A 22,667-nucleotide genomic window follows, 5' to 3' on the forward strand; every position below is an offset into this window, starting at 1 on the left:
GTGATAATCAAACTGTTTGTTCTCCTTTTTCCCCCAAATTGGAATCGAAAAAAGAATCGATAAAGAATCGAATCATTTCATAGAATCGAAAAGGGAATCGGAATCGTGAAAATCTTTTCAATTCCCAACCCTAGGTGACGGCATAGAGCTTTGAATCCTGCCACTCTGGGTCCCTGAGCAAAACCCACACTGCTACCTGGGCAACACACAATGGCAGCCCACTGCTTCCCAAGGGAATGGGTTAAATGCAGGGAGTTCATTTTGTTGCTCTGTACTTGTGACAGTGTAATGACAATAAAAAGCTGGAAACACACGAGTTTTGATCCACATTCATTTGGTCTGCAGTTTATCTTTAATTAATTCAGATTAAATATTTATATTTGGATCAAAAAGTCCTGCTTTTTCATATAAATAATCTTTTAACCAAACTGCATATTTTGGGGGTTGTTTTTTCCCTAAATTTGACCAGAAGAACTAAATAAAAACACATCTGAGTAGTTCTCAATATTTGACTTCTTTCACCCACCTGTGCTTTCTGGAGCTTCGGGAGTGAGACGACTTGTACGAGTAGCCCGAGTACTGTGACTCGTTGTCCATGTCTCGGGTCGGCGGTGAGCGGGCTGTACGAGCCCCGCCTCCTCCACCCGTGCTGCGCCTCTCGCCGGCTCCTCCCAGCTGGCTCTTGCGCTCAGAGATAGACTTGGTGGAGAGAGCCAACGGCAGCTTGAGCAGATCAACCTTGCTCCTGAGGGAATCTATCTTGGAAGCTGATGCAGATGAGTGGTGAAAAAGAGGGGAGGTGGGAGAGCAGGGGGGAGGCTACAGAGAGGAGGAAAGGGAATCGGGAAAAGGATGATGGGTAGGAAAGTCACAGCGGGGAGAGATGAAGTAGTTGAGACCTGAAAAAAAAAAGAAAAAAAAAGTGTTAAATCAACCAATATAAGAGTTTTTAAGGCAGTTGACGATTATTTGGGCACCGCTCTGGAGTCTGATATGATCTCACTTTCTACATTATCATGCAAATGTTTCACAAGTTTCAAGTTGAACAAAAGGAAACATTAACAATTCAAACAAACATTAACAATTAATAGCAAACTGAGGGAGTGGCCATGCATGTGCTTAAGGTGATCTCAAGGCCCTGCTGCTGAATAAACTAATGAATCAGAGAAGACAGGCACGTAAAGGCCAATTCAAAGAAAAATACTTTTACTGACTTATTTAGTTATCTATTAATTGCTAACTGGAGTTTAGAGATTCTAAAATGTGTCTTTAGCTGACAGAGCAACCCACCTCATGTAAATGTAAACATTTTGCATTTAAGATTAAAAAAAAACTTTTTCGTCTGTCTATACATTCTATCCAGAACTCCTCAAGTGGAAAAGATTTAGTTTCACCTGGTTGAATTTGGTAAAAAGTCTTCTTAAAGGAACCTTTAGCAATCTTATTGTTAATCAATTCATCCAAAAAATAATCGACAGATTAATCTTTTTGCAAAATAATAATGATCTACACAAATCCAGCTAAAAAACGACCACCCTCTAACTTTCTGCCTATTAAAAAATTTACTGCATTTACAATCAGGGGTGTGTTTAAGGGGCCTCGGCAGATGGCCGCTCACATCGACTCTGGTTCTGCTGGAGGTTTCTTCCTGTAAAAAGGGAGTTTTTCCTCTCCACTGTCGCTACAAGCATGCTTAGTGTGAGGGATTCGAGTCAATGAGTCGATGCAATCAACAGGTTTTCCTTAGATTGAAAACTTTGAATCAATTTGACTGTGTGATCTGAATGAATTGTCTCTGTAAAGAGCCTTGAGATGACATGTGTTGTGAATTGGTGCTATGTAAAGAAACTGAATTGAAAACAAAATCGATTTGCCGATAATACCATGATTTTCGACTGCCCAACATTATATCTATCTTTCAGCTCCTAGTATTGATTTAATACAAAAAAAAATAAAAAATTTTAATCTAAAATAATGAGGGAAAATGGGCTACCTCTGCCCCCTGACTGGTAGATAGAGCTTTGGAGCCCTTTTGCCATGTGGCGCAGCAACATTACTGTAGTTGAGGCAGTCATAGTGGAAAACGTGGACTGACTCAAACTCCAAACAGCATGGATTCTGAACATATACAGCACCTGCTTTTTTATCTTTACATTCCATTTTGATAGCTGGGTAAAATATCACAATATATAATAATACTGCAATATCATAATAACATTGTATTGTGACCAAAGTATTGTGACACGTATCGTAACACACATGCCAATACTCCCCCTATTTACAATATATTCACAATTAAAAGAACACAACTCTTTAGTAGCAGAAGCACTCTCTTTTAGTCTCAACAAATCTAACAACACTAAGAAAGTGGATGTCTTTCCACAGCTGAGTGGAAGGAAGAGAGAGTGGCAGCTAGCATGCAGATCCATGCACGATAGTAGAAGATAGAACTTTTTGCAGAAAGGTTACATCCTCATCAATGGAAAAGTGAGCTTTAAAGATCCTGAAAAACTTGAAGCCCTGGAGGGAAACACAGACATGCTTATGCTTTATACTTGGAAAAGAAAAGATATCTGCTGCGCTGCCTATAATGACGCCTTTCACCCATTTACCATTTTCTTCTTTGACTGCATATTACCTAATTATCTGCAGCCGACTTATGTCTTACTAAGAGCTTCCTTGAAATGGGAATTAGTCCATAGTGAGATAAATAAAGTCAATCTTGTATTAAAGAAAAAGTCTCACCCTTCAGGGAAATAATTTTCTGTCTTAAAACTAGTTTTTAGACTTTAAGAAATTTTAAAATTTGTTAATTCCTAATAAATCCTTTTCGAAATTTAACAACAAATATGCATGAAGATGTAAAACCTCAAACCAGTAAAGTACGGCCCAGTAGGGTACGGCTTAAATATCCGATTTTGGGAGGTTAGGTCAGAAACAAAGTCTGTTTTATGATGCGTCTCCGATGTGAAATGACCCTTTAAGAGTCTGTGTTTCTCATCCGTAGTGAGAATCACAGCTCTCACCCCGGCAGACTGAGGCCTTTGGCTCCACGGACACTTACGCCCATTAACCCCCTGAACCCGGGTTCTGGTTTCCCCACAAGTGCGCATATCCTGTCCTCCAGGTCTCTGCTGAGGTTAATCATTACACGACTGTATCTCCTCTCCAAGTTGTGAGCTTTAGCCTCTGTTAGCTGCGGCACAATGGCAGCCATATTGGATTACGGTGTTTGCACTAAACTTGTTTGCCCTCTCCCACCCTCGCTCCGGCTCACATTCCCTCCCTGACGGCCCTCCTCTCCTGGGAAACGGGGCCTCTCCGCTGCCATGGGGATGAAACAGGGTGCTCAGATGAAAAGGCGGAGGCTGTCAGTTGTCGTGGAGACCTGACCTCACGCCGGCCTCTGTCAGTCTGTTCTCCACACTGGAAGAAGACCTCCAAAATAAGCGTGCTGCCTTGATGGATGTCAGGCTGTCAAACGGTGGTTAATTGAGAAAGGGAAGGCGTGTCTCGCTGCCTTTGATTGGACTCTGTGAGAAGCGGATGGGTCATAAGCTGCGACAAAGTCCTGACTCCGTTTGGCGAGGTTTCTCCTTTCCATCAGTCTCGCTATATTCCCTGCCAGCCAAATGTGTCTTTAGGATGCCTGCAGATCTCCCAGTCTTCCACTAAATGGGCAGAAATCCTCATTCCGGACTGGAATCCTTCACCAGACCAGAGGCAGTCCTGAAATGCTGGCCCACTGAAGAAAACCTCAACACCTGACCACAAAACTCAAATGACTAACAGCCTCCTCCTCGAGTGTAATGATCGGCTTTTATCTCCAGTAATGGATGAGGAAGGAGATGGGTCATGTTGTGCTTTAAAAGGAGACTAAAGACAAAGAATGTGAATGCAATATCTCCGTGACCGCATGAAAGCCGCTTTTCAATTCGCCACAATAACAGAGAGCATTCTAACTCTTGGGTTACATGCAAATTCGTGACAAACTAAATGTAATACAGCCAAGATTTAACCCTGCTATGCTGCTGAACCCCTTTAGGATAGATTACCATTTCTACCACCGATAAACTGAGCACATCTCAACATGAAAAGTAAAATAAGTCACACAGTAAATATGCATGCGATTCCCTGAGAAACCACATCACCACACATCTGCTGTAAAACAGATGACAGATTAACAATATAAACATTCTTCTAGTAATTAAAGGGAGGCTCAGCTAAAAGGTAGTCTCTCTCACAGAGGCAGAAACATTGGTTGAAGTAACACCCATGTCCGGGATTAATGTTTCTCCAGCAGGCTGCAGAAAACAATAATTAGGTCATTATTGCAGAAGCTTTGGCTTTGAGTCAAAGCAGCGAAACATAAAGATGCCAGCAGCATATTTACTAGTAAACATCTGGAATTCCTGCATCAGATAGCCAAAGGTAGATAACTGCAGCCCACAAACATGATGTTTATCTCTAATGGGAAACCATTTCATCGTCTAGGTGCCACAAAGTAAAAGCCCTGCCCCCCCCCCATTGGTTTTTATTGTTATTTAAAAGCTACAAAAGAAATTCAAAGCCTAAAGTAGCATTGCTTATAATGAGGGGGTAGGGAGCATCTTCTGAAATCATGCTTACAAACCCACAAAGCTTTAATAAACACATTTTAAAACGGATCCTAAACTCTACTGGGAGCCAATGTTCAAATCTAGATAGTATGATTCTGATGCAATACAGTATGAAGAGTAAAAGGTAAAAAAAAAATTTACTTGATGGTATTAACGTCCTGACACACCTTTTTCATTTCCGATACAATGTCGATATTGGTGCTTTGAGTATTGACCGATACCGGTCCGATATGATATTAGCAAGAATCACACCGGCTTTTATCACTTGTTTTATACAGTAGACTATTAGGAAAGGCTTGATCAAGTAATATTACTAAAACAGGTCTACAACAGACCAATGAAAAATTAACCAATGATTTGTAGACATTTTTAACAGAATCAGAGTGTTTCTAATAGTTGTGAAATTATCATGAAAATATCAAAAATTTTAGACACTGACCGATTAAATCTGATAGTTTTTTGGCTAATAAAGGACTGATATCTGATATTAATAGCAGATCTTCCTGGAAGAAATATTAAATCAAGAGATAATCAAACACAGAATCAATATTACATCTAAAGACCTTAATACTGGATTGTAATGATCATTGGTTTCAATGCCGATATGATATTAGCAAGAATCACACAGTTATGGTCTCAGTTATGTTGGAGTTTAAGACAAAACTGTTGCCAGTGAGCTGGTCGGTGATCAGGGTTAGACGTTAAAAGAGAAAAAGAAGTGATAGTACAAAAAAAACAATGATCAAATATGCTATCTGATGGAAAAAAGGAAAAAGAAAATATAAAAGGGTCCAAGGACTGAACCTTGAGGAAGAGAGGAGAGTAACCTGCCCCTTTGGGAGACAAATGTTATGTTGATTCGGCTTGCATGCTTAAATGGGCCAGGTACTGTATTCATGGTACCTTAAAAAATAAATAAAAATAAAAAAAGAGGCAAGAACTTTATGTTATGGCAGTCCTATAGTTATAAGTCCCTTCAGTGCGATAGCAAAGAAAGGCGGGAGTTTTCCCAGCCTGTATGAAGTAAAGAATAATTCACCACTGTGCTTGCCATACCTGTTGTTAAACAAGGCTGCATAAAAAAAGAGGATTATTATGCTTTATTTATAAATTTCATCATTGCAAATGTGGCTGCTTGGAAATAGTTCTGATCAAAAATATGAATAGATGAATATCATCTGCATAGTGTGAAAACTAAGAGAGAGCAAAACAAAACATCTTTTTAAGACTAGTTAAAATCTGAGCGTACTGAAAGGATGTAATAAATAAAAAACATTAGATTATTTTATACCAATTTCATTGAAATTTGACATTGAAACTTAATAAACGATATGTTTTTCCTCCCTTTAACTAGTTTTTGTCTATTATCGAAGAACCATGAACCAAGACTTTGCATTTTTTCAAAGAAAGCTCCCAGATACCTTGATAAATCAAAAGGCGTCTCAAAATAATACATTTAGTGTAATAAACATCCCTGAAAGGGTCCCATGTCTATTCACGCTGCCTTTTGAAGAATAAAAACCTATTTCCTGTAAACGTTGCGTCACAACACCCACATTTGACCCGTTGTTCACTTTAACGAGTCACAGATGCTGCAGAAAGCTCAGCAGTGGGGTCTGTCTTTGTAACCGGAGCCAGTCTTAAGCTTACATGCGCTCTAAAGTAACAAAGGCAGGGCTCAACAAAAGAAACTGGTTTGAAGACACACACAAAAAAGAAATGGATTATTTGGAGCAAAAGGCTGTAAATCCAGACATGTAAGAAATAAACATCCCCATACTCAGCTTGGGCTCCAACTAAGCTCAGCGATATGCTTTTATTCTGGGAATTTCTGAAGCCCCCTGTATGCCGCTTTGCATGGCCTTCTAGATTCATGTAAGTGAGAATATAACACAGCACCTCATCTACAAAAGGTGTGGTCCAATGGTGGGAAGTATAAGGTTTCCTATTCATCCATCTGTCCATTGGCCCAGTTAAAGGAACTTAAGGCGACTCCTCTTTAAGCTCATCCCCATAGGTTGGTCTGAAAGCAGCGGTGCGTTCAATAATTCACCAAACTGTTGCTATATGTAGCTTTACCTTCTTCAATATTTTTGACCACCTCTGACATTCTTCCTGCATAAGCATCGGTAGCCAGACAGAGGACTACTTCATGGTTAAGCTGAGTTTTCCTCAGCAGGTCGCTGCAGCGCTGTGTGTGTGGTCCCAGATTAAACATCGACCACAGAGAGCTTCCGGCCTGTTCGGTGACATGGCTGAGCAGCTTTATTTCTCAGACCAAAGGATCTGCAAAGTCACTTTATTACTGTGTACAAAGTAAACAGAGGAGTTTTAGAGACTCCCATAAAAAATGATTATATATTAAATGAGAGAAATTAGTCAGAACCCTCATAGTTAAGATCTGGTGAGGAGAATCTGATGGCACACACCAAAACTAGTAATTGGCCAATTAGCGTTACCGAGGAAACAAAGGTTCTAAAAGAACAAGGCTTCAAAATGATTTTCTATTTCTGTGAATGTTCTTTTAATGAGATTCTACAAAAAAAGGAAGAGAAACCGGACTTTTCTTCGTCTGTATGCTTCATAAAAGTAACACAGTGTGTTTGCTACGCACTGTCAGTAAGCTGGCTGAAAGAATGACTAAGTATTTCATGGCATGAAAAAAGACTCAAACTAAAGGAGGGCCTTCTGTTACACTTCTAAAGGTATCCTCCTTTTAAATTTAAGAATTGAAACCCTAAGAGCAACAAATCTCTAAAGCAACTAACTGTAGGCCTGCAGGAAGAGATGGTTCTACTTATTAACCAGTTAAAGTGAACAAAGTTGTACTCAAATGATTACTTTGCAATTAGAAGTAAGGAAGAAGGTAGATAATCTGCTCGATAAGTCTGTTTACTAATTAACTACTGATAAATCAATGGGTCTTTATATCGATATTTTTAGCAATAGCAGTGGTGAATATGGTGTAATTCCCTCTCTGGCCACTAGTTGACTGTATGTTTTTTCAAATAACATTTTGGGCTTAGCGAGCGGGCAACAATATGATCTCATAGTTGGCAAAATATCTTTGGATTCAAAGGCGTCAACACTAAAAGTAAATACCCTGCCATTGATATTGATGATGTATCAAAATCAAATCAAAAGATCTTATTTTAAGTTCAGTTTTAGCCTACCAGTTATAATAATAAACAGCATCCAGAAACATTGTCAGCAGCATCATATTGCATTTGGGTACCAGGACAAAGAAGCAAATGCAAACATTGTGATACACTGCAATACATGAAGCAGGCAGGGACCAAGGTTTACAATGCCTGGTCCAGTTCTAGTTAGTACTGTCAGCATTATTCAAAAGCCAGATGGCTGACGGAATAAAATCATTTGCATATCGATTACTTTTCCTAGGGGGTGCAAGGACCTGAATTAAGCAGAATTCCTGTCTAAGAATGAGGTCAGAATGACTCAGGACCTGTTCAGCCTTTCATAGGCTTTCCAGAGAGAGTCCAGGTCTGTCAGCTAAACTCCAGAGATCTAGGAGGAGATAATAAAGTTCCTGAAGCTATTTTTGTCCTTCACAGACAATCAATATATCCACCTTATTCACTATTCCCCGTCTACAAGAAAACAGAACCTGGAACATTTTTAAACCATTGCAAATCTGAAACCCATTCTCAAACTGTATCACTGTCGGAGGAAACGCAGCAGAACTTTTCAATTTTAACCAAAAAAAAAAAAATAATTTCTATACTCCAGTTAATGACTACTGCATTAGTTGACGATTATTTCAATAATTGACTAATCGCGATTAATCTGATTAATTGCTTCAGCCCTGCATGGATTACAACTATGACCAGTTATAACAACGTTATTATTGAATTCATACAGTTTGATCTGCTGTTGTTTAACTACTTTGGTAGCTTTAAAGTTGTAGGGAAGCGGCTGTTCCAATGGTTGAATTTCCGAATTCTCCCAATGGTGCACAACTTTACACGAGTGAATAAAGTGAATGTGATTGGTCGTTTATCAAAGGAGTGGGATTGTTGTGGCGGAAGGTTTGCAAGCAAGTTTGGTTGTAGCTGGTTTGTCGGAAGCATCTTGCTAATCGGTTAGCAACATAGTGCTAGTAGGTTCCCAATGGGAAATTCCATTGGGACCAAGTAGCACTAAATTGGTGACTTAGAAACGACACTGTCAAGGAACACTATGGACAGAGGAAACATGCAAGAGGAGGAGAGTTTAGTGTCGGAGGTCGTGGATGAGTCTCCTCCGTCATATATTTTTTATTTAGAGGAGGAAAGCGGGGTTAAAGATGTTGTGGAAGAGGACGCCAGGGCGGCAGAAGCTTGGTTTGGTGTAGAAGGCTTCCAGCCGTACATGTTTGAGCCCTTGCCTCGCAACGCTGCCAGTTCTGTTAGCTCTACGCCTGCTGAAGACACAGACGTCCATCCCCGTGAACACTGGGACGGAACTCAATGGGAAAGGAAATAACTCTTATTCTTATTTCAACCGTTGCATATATTAGCTGCGACATATGAATCAAGATGCGATGACCGAAAAAATTTGATTGACAGATGACCGCTGATATATGATTGGCCGAATTTAGGTGTTCAGGCTGATGGATAACTAACTGGCCTGCATAAGGTAACGAGAAATAAAAAATAAAAAAACAGATTTTAGGATAGGATTTTTTTTTAACAGAAATGTCCTTAATTATGGGACAATATCATCTGATAAAGAATACATTTATTTACATGTTCGAGCCAGAATGTTTTGACATTTAAATGTGACTTCCGTACGACTTTTTAAAGGTCAGAGATAAAGGCACCTTTAAATGCTGTAAATCTGGCTTTATTCCTCTCCAGTTAGCATAAACTCACATGCCTAATAAGGCTGATGAGATTCCCTTAATATCTGGAATCTGACTAAATTGTGGTCATGTCCCATACATTTCTTTCTGCAACGTTTCCAGTTAGGCTTATAATCAATGAATTATGTGAGGTAGCTGGAGGTTTTACAGATAAACCAAACTTGACGTGAAGATTATATAATTTAGGTCTGGCTGTAAATGTCAGACGTTGCCAACAAAGGTGGAAAATTCTCAAGCAATACACAGAAAAAAATCAGCAAAGCCTTTAAATAAAAACAATCTATGACATAGAGAATCTTAACTGGAAAACCAGGTGATTTTTTTTTGCTGAATGATTTTTCAAGTAAAATTAATTCCTCATAAATAAATGCATGACTTGTCATTTATGGATTCCATTTCAACAGATGCATTTTTTTTTTTACTGCCTCCTTTTGTCCCCAAAGGCAAAAAGTAATCAAGCCGTCATCAAACGTAGGGCGCTGCTGTCCCTGTGCCAGCAGCTGTCAGGAGGAACAGCAAGCCGGGACATCTCTGAAATGACCGGCTCCACTCGACAGCCAACTGTGAAAATAAGCCTGTACACACACCCAGGATCCATCAGAGGAAGAGGCTCATCAGCATGGCAGCAGGGCCACACACACACACACACACACACACACACACACACACAGATTATCGACCACCACCCACGCCTGCCTGGGATAACATCAGGGAGAACCAGAGATAAAGTGGCCAACTGCTGCTGTCAGTTTTAAAGCTTACTGGTTTAAAAAACTCCAGCAGGTGCGCCGCCGAGTGTCAAAAGCTCCCACGGTGAGATTACGTCCACACTGGGGTCTTGTTTTAATAGAGTCCTGGTACATTTATTTACAAACCCCACTAAATGAATGCAGAGAGAGAGACAGGAAGTGGTTCAGCCTGAAGGATCGTGGCTACTCTTCCCAGAGTGATTCATCTTGGAAAATAAAGGCATTTTGTAGCAGATAACAGAGCTTTGCAGAAGTATTTAAACTTGATGTGATAGATCAGCTCAGAGCAGAGCAGAGTTATGGAGTGCAAACAGAATAAAGAAAAATATATGTTTTTTAAACATGTGATATTTAGCCCCCTTTACTGCGATACCTCTCAATAAAATCCAGTGCAACCAGAAGTCACAAAACTTAGAGTTCACCTTTTGTGTAATTTATCATCAAAATAAATCAGGGTGTTCCGTGAAGGTTTATAGAGTAGGGGTGCACCGACCGCAGGGTTCTGACCAATCACCGATTGCAATCTTTAAAAAGCCTGGAATGTTGATTCCAGTTCGGACTGATAAGGGTTTTGGTTTTTTGTCAATTGCTATAAAATCATAAGAAACCTTTAATATTTCAATCTTATCTTTCTTAAAGACAAGAATCAGATTTAAAACAATAAAAACTTCTAATATAAATGCTGTCAAATATAAATCAAAGGTTAGAACAACGACAAAACGGAATCTTCAGACCTTTGCAGAGGCAGATAAGATTGCTGGAAAAGATCGGCCGACATCTACCTTGGGGAGTGTTGGATTAGTGATTAGAGCAGAGCGCTTGTGCTCTGGAAGGTTGCAAGTACCCAGTTTGATCCCCACAGCCTGCATTCTGGGTCCCTGAGCAAGACCCTTAACCCCACACTGCTCCCCGGGCGCCACACGATGGCAGCCCACTGATCCTCAAGGGGATGGGTTAAATGCAGAGGTGAATTTCTCCAATGTGAAATCAATAAAGTTCAATTATAGCATCATAAAGACCAAAGAACACCAGACAAGTTGAGGAAAACATTGAGGAGACATTTAAACATTTAATTGGGTTCTGTTCAATTCAATGAAAATCTGTTGACTTGATGGTCTGGGCATTATGGAGGAGTGGGAAGAAGCAAGTCACAGAAAGCTTGTAAAAGCCGTGTGGAAAACAGCAAACGTAAAAAAAAAAAAGGTGCTCTGACACCAAAATATTACCTTTTTAAACATATTAAAACGCTTCATGAGGAGAAAACTAACCTTCCAGAACACATTAATTCCACGTCATACTGTATCCATACGGTATCCTTTTGATTAGTAGGAGGAATAATAATAATAATTGAACTTTATTGATCTCACATTGGAGAAATTTAGCTCTGCATTTAACCCATCCCCTTGGGGAGCAGTGGGCTGCCATTGTGCAGCGCTCGGGGAGCAGTGTGGGGTTTAAGGGTCTTGCTCAGGAACCCAGAGTGGCAGTCTGTGGGAGTGGGGCTCCAGCTCAGAACCTCTATGCCCGAACCACTAGGCCACAACTCCCCAATAACGAAGGAAAGCAATCAGAGTTGATGGGAACATGGATGATTGATAAATAAGAATTACAGCCGGACGGCACCCCTGAGTTTATAAAGTTTAAATCAAAGCATAATGTGTGTTGGAACGGCTCAGTCAAAGTCCTTCACTGGTTCTCTGGATTTAGTCTGATTGAGCCTGAGCTCATCTAAAGAGAAGAGGAAAAAAAATCTCTGCCTGTCGACATCATTGCCAGAAACACTGAAGCGTGTAATGTGTCAACACATCGAAGAGTTTAAAAGGAATGAAGACTTTTCCAAGATGCTGCACCATAGTATCCTAACACACCGTGAAACAGGAACACGTTCATCATCGCGGTACTTAGGAATTATCAAATGAAAACAAATCCAAACATAGGGTGTCAGTAAATTTATGATGGCGGAATGGATCTCATCCCTGCAAGAGATTTAAAACAGAGAAACCTTTTTCTCCCACATGCAGCCAAATCCTACGGATGATTAGGGCCACTGAAAAAAAATTAAAAAAGTTAACTGATTCTTTAATTTTATTTCAGTTTAATATGGGGAAAAAGTCAGAATCCTGATTTCAATCTCAGAATTCTGACTTTTTTTTCTCAGAATTCTGACTTTAATCTCAGAATTCTAACTTTAATCTCAGAATTCTGACTTTTTTTTCTCAGAATTCTGACTTTAATCTCAGAATTCTGACTTTTTTCCCATATTAAATTGAAATAAAAATTTAATATCAGTTATCTTTTTTTTTTTTTCAGTGGCCCTAATCATCTTCCGTAAAATCCTCACCTTCCAATATGTCTAAATAAATAATTATATTTTGGAAAACAGAAAAGAATAAAACATTTGAAAAGAAGGTTTAAATAATCCAACAAGATTATGAATATTTGTTCATATCTGATTTTAGAATTAGTTTCTGAACAGTGAATACATTTATTTAGGATTTTTTGCCTTTAGCATCACCTACTTCGGCTTTATTAATTAGGATTAATGTTCTCTCTGAAGATGAAGTGGTGAGGAAAACTTATTTTTTGTATTATTTAAAAATGTAACAAGAAGTTTACCACTACTAGCTGGACAATATAATGAACATTAACAAATATTTATCTCTTTTTTTCCCCTTAATAACATTTTTACTGATTAAAACTTTGATATTCGGCCATATTATTCAGCATATCTGTTAACATCCTATTCCATCACTGAACTGTTCACCCTTTTTTAAACATTTTCTCAACAGGAAGCTCTGTTTCTATGAAGATGGAGGAAGTATTTGTGTATTTGAATGCCTCAGTGATGGGCCTGTTTCTCTCCAGCAGATCATCATCCTGTCTCTGTTTAAATTTCAGCCTCATGGTAACAAAACTAAATAAACAGAATAAAGAGATATTTTTATCTGCTCTCTCCTTCCTCAGCATTTCAGCAACCATCCTCACACACAAAGGGAGAACTTACTGTGAAGCTCTATAAAGAGTTGTGGGAGCAATAAAATGAGGGGAGGGAAAGGAGGGACAATGGAGGGCCCTTCGAGGCCCCCTTTAGTGGCGTCCTGAAGCCAAATGATCCAAATGTTTGGCCTGCTTGTTTCTTTCCCCCCTTCCTGTGAGTCCAGAACGGGACGCCCTCTGGAAATGAATGGAGGAAAATTCAAACCCTTCGGCCTACAGGCAGAGGAGACGCGCTCATCCCTCCAGGCGCATCTGCGTTCTGCTCCAAATCCACCCGGATCCGGTCCTCTGCTGGCCCCGGATCACCGCCGGAGCCGAGTGGGCCCCCAGAGAACAACAATAGGTGGAGATGAGGCTCCTAAAGTTGGCTGCGCTGCGGGAGAAAGGGCGACCATCGCGTCCTCCAGACTATTGTTTGCGGGGCTGAAACCGGAGCGCGCAGCGCCACACGATCCTCCGCGCTCCGCGTAAAGAAGCGGACACAAAGGGCCCACATCCACGCAAGCTCTGCCACATTTCCCCACAGCAAGAGGAAAACAACACAAATACTACTTACTTATTGCAGATCCTCCATTCAGGTATTTTTTTTTTCTCTCCCCACTTTCCACTTTCTCTCCACTCAACCGAAGCACCGTGGGGCCCCGCCTCCGTTCGGGATTGGCCCCTCCTCCGGGTTTCTCCCCCTCAGGGGACAAACGGGGCCCAGGAAACGATGCTGCTCAACCAAAACACACCGCATCTCCCTGTTGGGACTCATTTGAAAGGAATGCGTGTTTAAACATTAAAAAATAAAACCAGTTTTAGCATAAATTAGTGTTTTAAAGCAGAGGTGGGGCCCCTTTAAGGAGGTGCGGCGACTATAAAGACATTTATAGGGATTATCTTTAAAATATAAAGCGTTTAATAAATTATTATTTATTAAATTAATTTGCAATGCATGCATTTACAGCTCGGACTTCCAGGACCAGACAGACAGACTGTCATCTGCAAAAACACCAGGAGGAGCTGGTTGGCTGGTTATGGAGCTGGTTGGCTGGTTATGGTGCTGGTTGGCTGGTTATGGAGCTGGTTGGCTGGTTATAGAGCTGGTTGGCTGGTTATGGAGCTGGTTGGCTGGTTATGGAGCTGGTTGGCTGGTTATGGAGCTGGTTGACTGGTTATGGTGTCAAAACAATCATAATTAAAACATCTGAGAGGATTTCACAGGAAACCGGAACAATTCAAACCTCTGATGCAGTATTGCTGAGTTTATGGTCTAAAGTGTAATGTGCAATAACTAATTATGAAATAAAGAGTATTTTATTTCATCTTTTTAACTTGTGCATTTAATTCTTGGCTTCCAACTAAAAAACAAACAAACAAAAAAAAAACAATAACATAGGCCTACATATGTTGCCTGGAGGTTAGTAGGAAATCAAAATAAATACAAAATAAAATCATACTATAAATCTGCCTTTATAAAACTGGAGCTCCTCTTAGTAACTGTCCCCTTGGAACAAATTACTGAACCAAAATTATATCATGTAATGCTCTGAACTTCCATATCAATGCATTTTTTTTTGCACCATGTTTTTTCTCCCACATTGTTTACATTTAATGCACTTTATGAAATGGAAATGTCAAGAGAGCTGTACAAAACCAAATTTTTTTAGTGTACACTAAAATGACAATAAAAATTGTTTAAGTCTATAGTCAGACTGACTGACACTGTTTTGATGTTGGAAAACAGCTGATACCAGCTTGTTCCTCTGCTTTGTTCGAATCAGTTTCAAAGCTGAACTCAAACATGTAAGAAAAACTTACTTTTAGGTTGAAAAAAACTTGTTTTATCCTTTAGTTTGGCCCTCACAAAACGGAACCGATCCCAGCCCTATTTTATTTTATTACCTGGGAAATAAAATATTTTCATGTACGCCTTGCAATGCACTCCTGGACCACTAAGGATACAAGTACTCCCAGTTAGGAATCACTGGTTTATAAGAAGGTGAAGGGGATTAAATGATAAAATAAGTTTCACTTCTTCATACTTATTTTCAGACATAAGCACTAAATAATCCTTAAAACAATAACTCTTGTTATTAATTCTAATATTTGCATGGTAAATTTGTAAATCAAAATTTTCTTTACAGGTTTTTTCTGAAATAAAGTAGAAGTGGAAGAAAATAAATACCTGCGTGTTCATCTGGACAAGAAACTCAACCAGAGGCACTACTTTACTAGAAGGGAGAGAGCAGACTGTAGTACTTAGGAAGCTGATGATCTCTTCTGCCATCATCTGTTAGAGCAGCATCAGAGCAACGGAGTTAAAGAAACTCAAGCTGATAGAGAGGACTGCCTCTGTAGAGAACTTCCTGACACTCTGAGCCTAATCCGACTGTTTAAAGTCTTCAATCACAGGACAGAGTTTCAGGTCATTTTCCTTTGAATTTTTCCTATGTGAATGTGAGAAAGGAGAGGTCCATCTTCAATTAACAGCTATATTATTATTTACTTGCAGATGCATGAGTGTGATATTGCATTGCTTAAAACTAATATCTAATAAAATCTGATTTTAAAAAAGGACAAATCAGGTAATTTATCCGTTTATCATTGTGCTTGGACGCATATATAGGCCCTTTTTTTAAGGGAATAGCCTCAAGAACACATTTAAAAAGATAAACCTTTAGATTTTTAGCTATTGAATCAATGTGCGTTCATGCATAAACAAAGACAGAAAATATAGAATGCATTTTATTTTAAATATCAATTTCAGAGAACCAGTTTCAAAGAAAACCAACATTCATTCATTGCTAATTATTACTCATTTCCTATTTGCAAATCACAAGGATCGGTAATTGATAAAGAAAAGAACAGCTTGAAAGAAAAACTGTTTTTATATTTATAAAATAGGTCTAAATACTTAATTTTCTATTCCTCGTTTGAAGAAGTCGTCAACCTTGAAAAAAAAAAACCTTATATGGACATCAATTAGTTTACGTTCAAGAAACAAGATGAGCTGCATGGATGATGGCTTTTCTTCATCTGTTTATGTATCAATTGTTTTTTGTTTTTATAGTTTAAAAAAAAAAGAAGATATCATGAATACAGTGTAACCTTTATTTTTTATTATTAATGTCATTTTTGTTGTTCAGAGATGGAGAATTATGAATTTTTTTGAAAAATCAACAGAAAATGATGAGGAAGCAGCTAAGAAAGTTTGAAAAACTTGATCCAAACCAGGTCTAAAAGCTTCTAAACAATATTAAAAAGATGTTTGGGAAGGAAACGGTCAGTACATTAAAAGTAAACAAAAAGTCAGAAATGTGACGATCCAAGGATCAAAACTTGATTTCAGTGAAGGCAGATGATGCTGAATTATTGTACAGCGAGTTTTCAGGCAGAGCACTGAAACTGCATTTCCTTGTTCTTGCAAAATATTAATCTTATTAAACACGCAGAGATTCCAGGGAGCTGAATGCTAACAGCGTGAAAGCGGCATTTTAAGCAACCAGCTGCTGGCTGTGGCCATGGGAATTCTCTGTCCACAAAAAGTTATAAAACACACCAAAGGAAGAGGAAAGCATCTAAGTTCTAATAAAATGACGCAGATCCAAACCGGTTTTTATGGCTACTGTGGTGAACTAAAGCCACAGTATTATTACTGCAGTTTATAAACTGCTACTATCAGCTCAGCTCTTTTTAACAGCTTCAACATGTTGCAACACATCACAAACCAAACTCTGGGAATACACTCTGGGAAAAAAGAAAATGTTTATTTATTTTGTCTTCAAGACCCCAAAACCTTTTTATTCCAGCCATTCAATTGATAGAATTAAATAAAAACTGGCATTTTCTGCATAATGCTTCCAAAAATGATCCTAGGACTGAAAAAGAGGAATTGTGGGAGTGCAGAGAGTACCAGCACGTTTTCAGTGTTAAAACTCTAAATTTCTCCCTAAAAACTTTCCTACTGATATTTTCCAAATAAAACACTACATAAACACGTGCTGCACGACAGTTTACATTTCCTACCTTTCCAGGTCAGTTTAAAGCGTAAATAGGAATTTTAAAAGCTGATCATCGGCTCAAAAAGTGGCTTTTTTTTAATCATTACAGCTGATTGATAATTTACTTACATTTACACAGAAGATAGCTTCAGTATTGCACATACATCGCAATCCCCGAAATTCAGGCTCTGAACTCGCACTCACACACCCGTGCAAATGTTCACCCACTAGATCAGGCAGTCCGAATGTTTCTCACACACAATCGCTCAGAGACACAGTAAACAAAAACATTCCTCCACGTTAAAAAGTTAGAGAAATGAAAAAAAAAGGAAATTCCAGAGAAATATGAACATCTTGTCCGCTGACAGGGCCCCTCTGGTGCCTGACCAGTGTTTCTGACCCTGAGGAGTCCAGATCCATCCAGTCCACTCCGGTCGTGGCGTCCGACCTCACCGAGGTGAGTCCATGAACACAGAGTGGGTCTTAGAACCGGCCCGACTGCGCTGCTGACTCAAAGCTGTCTGTGTACCTTAATGTGCCGAGTTTTAAAGTCTGCTTGGGACAGAAGTAGTACTAGCGGTTGTTATAGTAGTAGTAGTAGTAGTTGGGGTTGTAGTGGTGGCAGGCCGGAGACGTCTTCCTGTGGATCAGTAGGTGGCGCTGGTGGGCTCCCGCCCTGAGCTGAACAGGATGTCTACCTTGGAGCTGATGATGTACGTCAGCAAGAGGGACGTCAGAAGCACGCCGATCCCCACGCCGAGCGTCAACATCTGGAGGAGAGAAGCTTAACCTTAGAAAACTTTATCAACTCCTATTAAATGTTCTAAAGCCTGGTTCTGCTGGAGGTTTCTTCCTGTTAAAAGGGAGTTTTTCCTCTCCACTGTCGCTACAAGCATGCTTAGTGTGAGGGATTGCCTTTGAATCAATGATCCGATGCAATCAACTGGTTTTCCTTAGATAGAAAACTGGGAATCAATTTGGTTGAACTGTAAAGTGCCTTTAGATAACATGTTGTGAATTTGCACCATAGAAATGAACTGAATTGAATTTTTCTAAATGTTTACATCTAATGCAGGCTGATTCTGGAGAAATGGCATTTAAACTTTTATTTAAAGGAGGCCAAATATGAGGTTAACTCTTAAATTCTGCTCTGAAGAGAGAACATCTGGCTGACGAACTCTAGGATGCTTCAAATTAACCGTCACGTTTTGCCCCGAGACCCCATTTAAAATTCCACCTCCAGTGAAGTGATAGCAGAGATGAGGGGCCCTCATTTAGTTCAGCACGATGCTCCGCTGAGCGTGCGGAGACTTGAAGCTCCTTCAAGAAACACGATCCATCTCTGTCACATCTGGACAGATTTACGTTTATTGCTGGAGTGAAGTAATGGCTGTTAGTTGAGCTCTGCTCTGCTGCAGGAAGGCTGCCTCACAATAAGCCCATGACTGGGTGCATTTGACACACCGCTGCTTAAAAAACAAAGAGGTAATATTAAACAGCCACTTTTAGATCATTTCCAATGTAAAATTAAAGACTTCTCCATACTTTTATTTCCAGATTTATCCGGTAGTTTTCCTTATAGAAAACACCTTTACTATGAGTTTAATCCACAAACTGTGGCTGTGTCAGCACGGTGGGATTAAGGCTGCAACTAATGATCATTTTGCTACTCCATTAATCTGGCATTTATTTTTATAATTTTTATCAATTAATAATCAGATAGCAAAAGTTCCTTAAAGTATATTTTTTACTAAAAAGGTAAAACTAAAACTTTTCCACTTGAGAAGTAGAGCATATTGACAGACAAAGCACTTTTTTTTTTTTTATAACTTAAATGCAAATGTGTTTGGTGTAATTACTGCTCTAAGTGGGTCATTCTGTCAGTTAAAGGTATGTTTTAAAGTCTCTATACTCCAGTTAACGATTAATCGATTACTAAATTAGTTGGAGATTATTTTAATAATCGATTAATCCGATGAATTGTTTCAGGCCTATGTGGTATATTTATACATTTTTATCTGTTAGTTAGAGAGAGAAATAAGTTTGATCTGATATCTGAGACAAAATACATTAACTAATTATGAATCCAAAATAAATAATCCTGTGTTTACAAAAAATGAACTCAGAAGCATCAAAGTCTAAGACGTTAATCCCACCAGAAGCCCAGCAAAGCACAATCTCTGCAGCTACTAAACAGGAAGATTTTTCCATAATTCAGAAACTGCAGGACAGATGGCTGCGGGACAAATCCTGACCGATTTACCTCCAAGTCATGGCTGGCCACCAGGAATATGCGTCCCTTGATTTTCTTCCACCTGGACTCCGTCCATGTTGAGTAAATACTGGAGGTGTAGTCCTCGAGCTCAAAGGCCGGGGACAACGCTTTGGACCACGACACGGTGGAGCGGATGCAGAAACCCTCCCGCTGCGTGCCGTTGGGAGCTGCTGCCCCCTGAACCCAAAGGTACTTGTACAGCTGAGGGGGAGGGAGGGGAGTTAGAACAGGGGGGGTTATATAACAGTTAAATAAAAACTTTTGGATAATGATGCTTTTATTGTTATTTTCAAAGCATTCATTTTCAAACTTGGCTAAACTTCATAACAACCTTTAAATTTAGCTGATGGCGTTTCTTCAATTAAAAACTACATTATTATATATAGAAAAACTATAAATTATATTAAGGAGTTAAAATCAGAATTATACTGGTTTCTACATATTTACCATCCGTTCTTATTATCTATACTTTTACAAGCTGATTGATTTCTGAAAAAGTAGCATAAATAAGGCCAAATAATGAAGTTTGTGTGATAAAGAAAGCTGGAGAACTCACATGTTGGCTCTCCGTGTCGTCTTTGTTCTCTCTCTGGTTCCTGCAGTCCTCCTCAGTGACGTTGACCGTGATCCCAGTCAGGTTAGCCAACATTTGCTTGACCAGAAGAGCCGGCAAACTGGTTTGGTCCAACACACTGATATAGAAGTTTGTAGTCTTGTTGTCTAAGAAAAAAGACCAGCATAAATATCCAAAGCCCAATCCAAAGTAGATCACTTATAACCCTTTAGATTTCACATCCCCTTAACTGTAAACCAAAAGTCTCCTTTTTTAAATTAATATCAGGGTTAAATTACACAAAAACTGACTCAATTAACCAACTGGCTGACTTCTGAATGTAAAAGAGTTCTATTTTAGCACTGAGACGTCAGATTAAAACAAACTAATACCACACATAAACAAAATGTAAAGCAAGAACAGCTTTTTGTTTGTTTCAGAAAACACCCCAAAGGTAACTTACTTAGATGGCCCACATGTTCTGGGCTGATTATCTCCTGGATCCAAGAGTTATTTGATGATATGAGGAAACTGTAAAGCATTCGGCTCACCTGGGGAAAGAAAAAAAAAAACAAAACTAATAAGCTTTATACAGTTCTTATGACTTGAGGAAACATGCTTCTGACAAGCAACCAATAATTTATTGTTACAGGATTTATAATAAACCAGAAAGGCTTTGATGAAAACATCTGACTTTAGTAAAAGAATCACAGCATAACTTGGAACAGAGTATAAAAGTTGATAAAATGTTGCCCTCAACCAGCAAACTGGATTCTGGTCAGCAGTATGTGATCCTAAGGATAAATATGTTTGGGATAATCATCCTGAGCACAGCAGCCTCTTCGTAAAATGGCTGAATTAAATACTTCAGAGAGACACAAAAGACTAACAGCAGTTATAAATGACAGCAGTTAATGTTGCTGAGGTTTTAAAGTGCAAAATAATGTCACACAGAGCTAGGTTTGGATTAATAGCTCTTAATCATTGAAATAATCCAAAAACTTGTCTTATATTTACTTTGTATTAGGCTTTACTGGCCTTAAATAGGAATAACTTTAAAGATCTATGACGTGTAGAAGCAACATAAAAGCTGAAACATAAAAAAAGTATTTTTTATGGCAACCTCAACATAAAATAGAAAAATAATATCAATAACAAAAACTGTAAACATAAAAAGAGTCTGAACTTCATTTCCAACAGGGCAGACATTTATTATTTAGAGTGTAGAAAAGCAAAGCACAAACACATTAAGTCTAAAGTATAAAAAAGCTATTCTAACTTTACTAAGAACTGTTCATCTCAACGGTTATTAAACCTGTAGAGGCTAAAACTACAGAGCTCAGTGCAACTTATTCTAAAAATAAGTGTCTAGTTTCTTAAAGACCGACTCAGTTCTTGTTCTCTGTGATGAAATCAAAAGGTTAGAAATGAATTGAATGTAAGAACAACAATAAATAAACAATGAGTGTAAGTTAATTAACCTAGCTTGTATGTTGATATAAAGAAAGGCAGAGTTTAAGCCCAGTTAACACAGCAAGATTATAAAAAGGTCAGTGGTTTTATAAACGAGCCCACATGGCGATAAAAAACATCTGAGATAAAATGGGTACAGCTCTACAGGGTGTGGTGCCCAGCTATGCTGTAAGCACAACACGTCACACACCAGCCGATTTTAACCAGAAAAATATTAATAAATAAAAACAGCTATGTTTGCATGCACAAAAATCCCCCGATCCGATCTAAACCTTGGTTAAAATTCAAATTCCCTGTTTAAAGAAGCACTAAATAAAACGATCCAGTCATAACGAGTGTACAGGGGACGTGCAGCTGACTTCAGCCAATCATGTGACACCCGTGACTCCGCCTCCTTGGAAAGCAAAACAAACTTTACATATATAGAAAAAGACTAACGGCCATGGCAGTTTTTCCCGACATTACCTCGAAAACACCAACAAAAACATGTTAATCTCGTGTTTAGCATATGGGTGTACCAACCGACAAGGAAGAAAGGGCGCCATCTCATTCTATCGCTTTCCTAAAGACCCAGAAAGGTGAGTGAAATGGGCGGCTGCCGTTAAGAAGCAGCTGAAACCAACTAGCAGAATTTGCTGCAAACAATTTAGTTGAATAGAATAGAACAGAATAGAATAGCATAGAAAATCCCTTTATTGTCCCACAGTGGGGAAATTCTGGGTTACAGCAGCAAAAAGATTATAGAAAAAAATGGTCACACAAATTTGGACCTTAGAAAAATGTAAAAGAATACTGAATAGTGAAGAGTTAAAAGATAAATGATAAAATACTTTAAAGTATTTTAACAATATGAAACTGTGCACCTGGAGAATAAATAACCAATATACAGTTGTTAAACTACATTTCGTTATAGAGATTTATTTAATTTGGACAGCTGTGGAAATGGCCTCTGACGCTAGTCAAAAAAAGGTGGAGAGTTTTATTTGTTACCAGGCATTTATAGCTGAATAGCTGACATGCTAACTATGATTATAACCCAATGCACAGTACGTCCACCACACTTCGCTCCTTTCGCCACCATGACTCAGCACTTTCCCCTGCTGGTTTACACAAAATAGCTATAGAAATCTAAACCATTTTAAACCTTCAAT

At 38.9% G+C, this 22,667-nt stretch overlaps 2 protein-coding genes across 3 annotated transcripts in view; both read right to left on the reverse strand.

Moving 5' to 3' along the window:
- Positions 1 to 13,918, reverse strand: part of vangl2 (VANGL planar cell polarity protein 2) — a 25,824-nt gene extending 11,906 nt beyond the window's left edge. The window contains exons 1-2 of one of the 2 annotated variants that reach the window (XM_015399547.1): positions 13,786 to 13,918; positions 527 to 899 (exon numbers count right to left, since the gene is read on the reverse strand). In XM_015399547.1, the coding sequence (XP_015255033.1) occupies positions 527 to 597 (71 nt within the window). In that variant the 5' untranslated portion in view covers positions 598 to 899; positions 13,786 to 13,918. Of the gene's footprint in view, positions 1 to 526; positions 900 to 13,236; positions 13,396 to 13,785 lie in introns of those variants that run through there. The other variant, XM_015399548.1, reaches the window with a different exon arrangement.
- Positions 13,919 to 17,184: 3,266 nt separating this feature from the next.
- The window catches only part of ncstn (nicastrin), a 25,836-nt gene continuing 20,353 nt past the window's right edge, over positions 17,185 to 22,667 (reverse strand). Inside the window, exons 14-17 of the mRNA XM_015399553.1 lie at positions 20,507 to 20,594; positions 20,047 to 20,210; positions 19,479 to 19,691; positions 17,185 to 17,985 (exon numbers count right to left, since the gene is read on the reverse strand). Coding sequence (XP_015255039.1) covers positions 17,863 to 17,985; positions 19,479 to 19,691; positions 20,047 to 20,210; positions 20,507 to 20,594 — 588 coding nt within the window. The 3' untranslated portion in view covers positions 17,185 to 17,862. The remainder of the gene's footprint in view (positions 17,986 to 19,478; positions 19,692 to 20,046; positions 20,211 to 20,506; positions 20,595 to 22,667) is intronic.

This window comes from Cyprinodon variegatus, unplaced genomic scaffold, assembly GCF_000732505.1.
Source record: "Cyprinodon variegatus isolate N-32 unplaced genomic scaffold, C_variegatus-1.0 Scaffold1023, whole genome shotgun sequence".
NCBI lineage: Eukaryota > Metazoa > Chordata > Actinopteri > Cyprinodontiformes > Cyprinodontidae > Cyprinodon > Cyprinodon variegatus.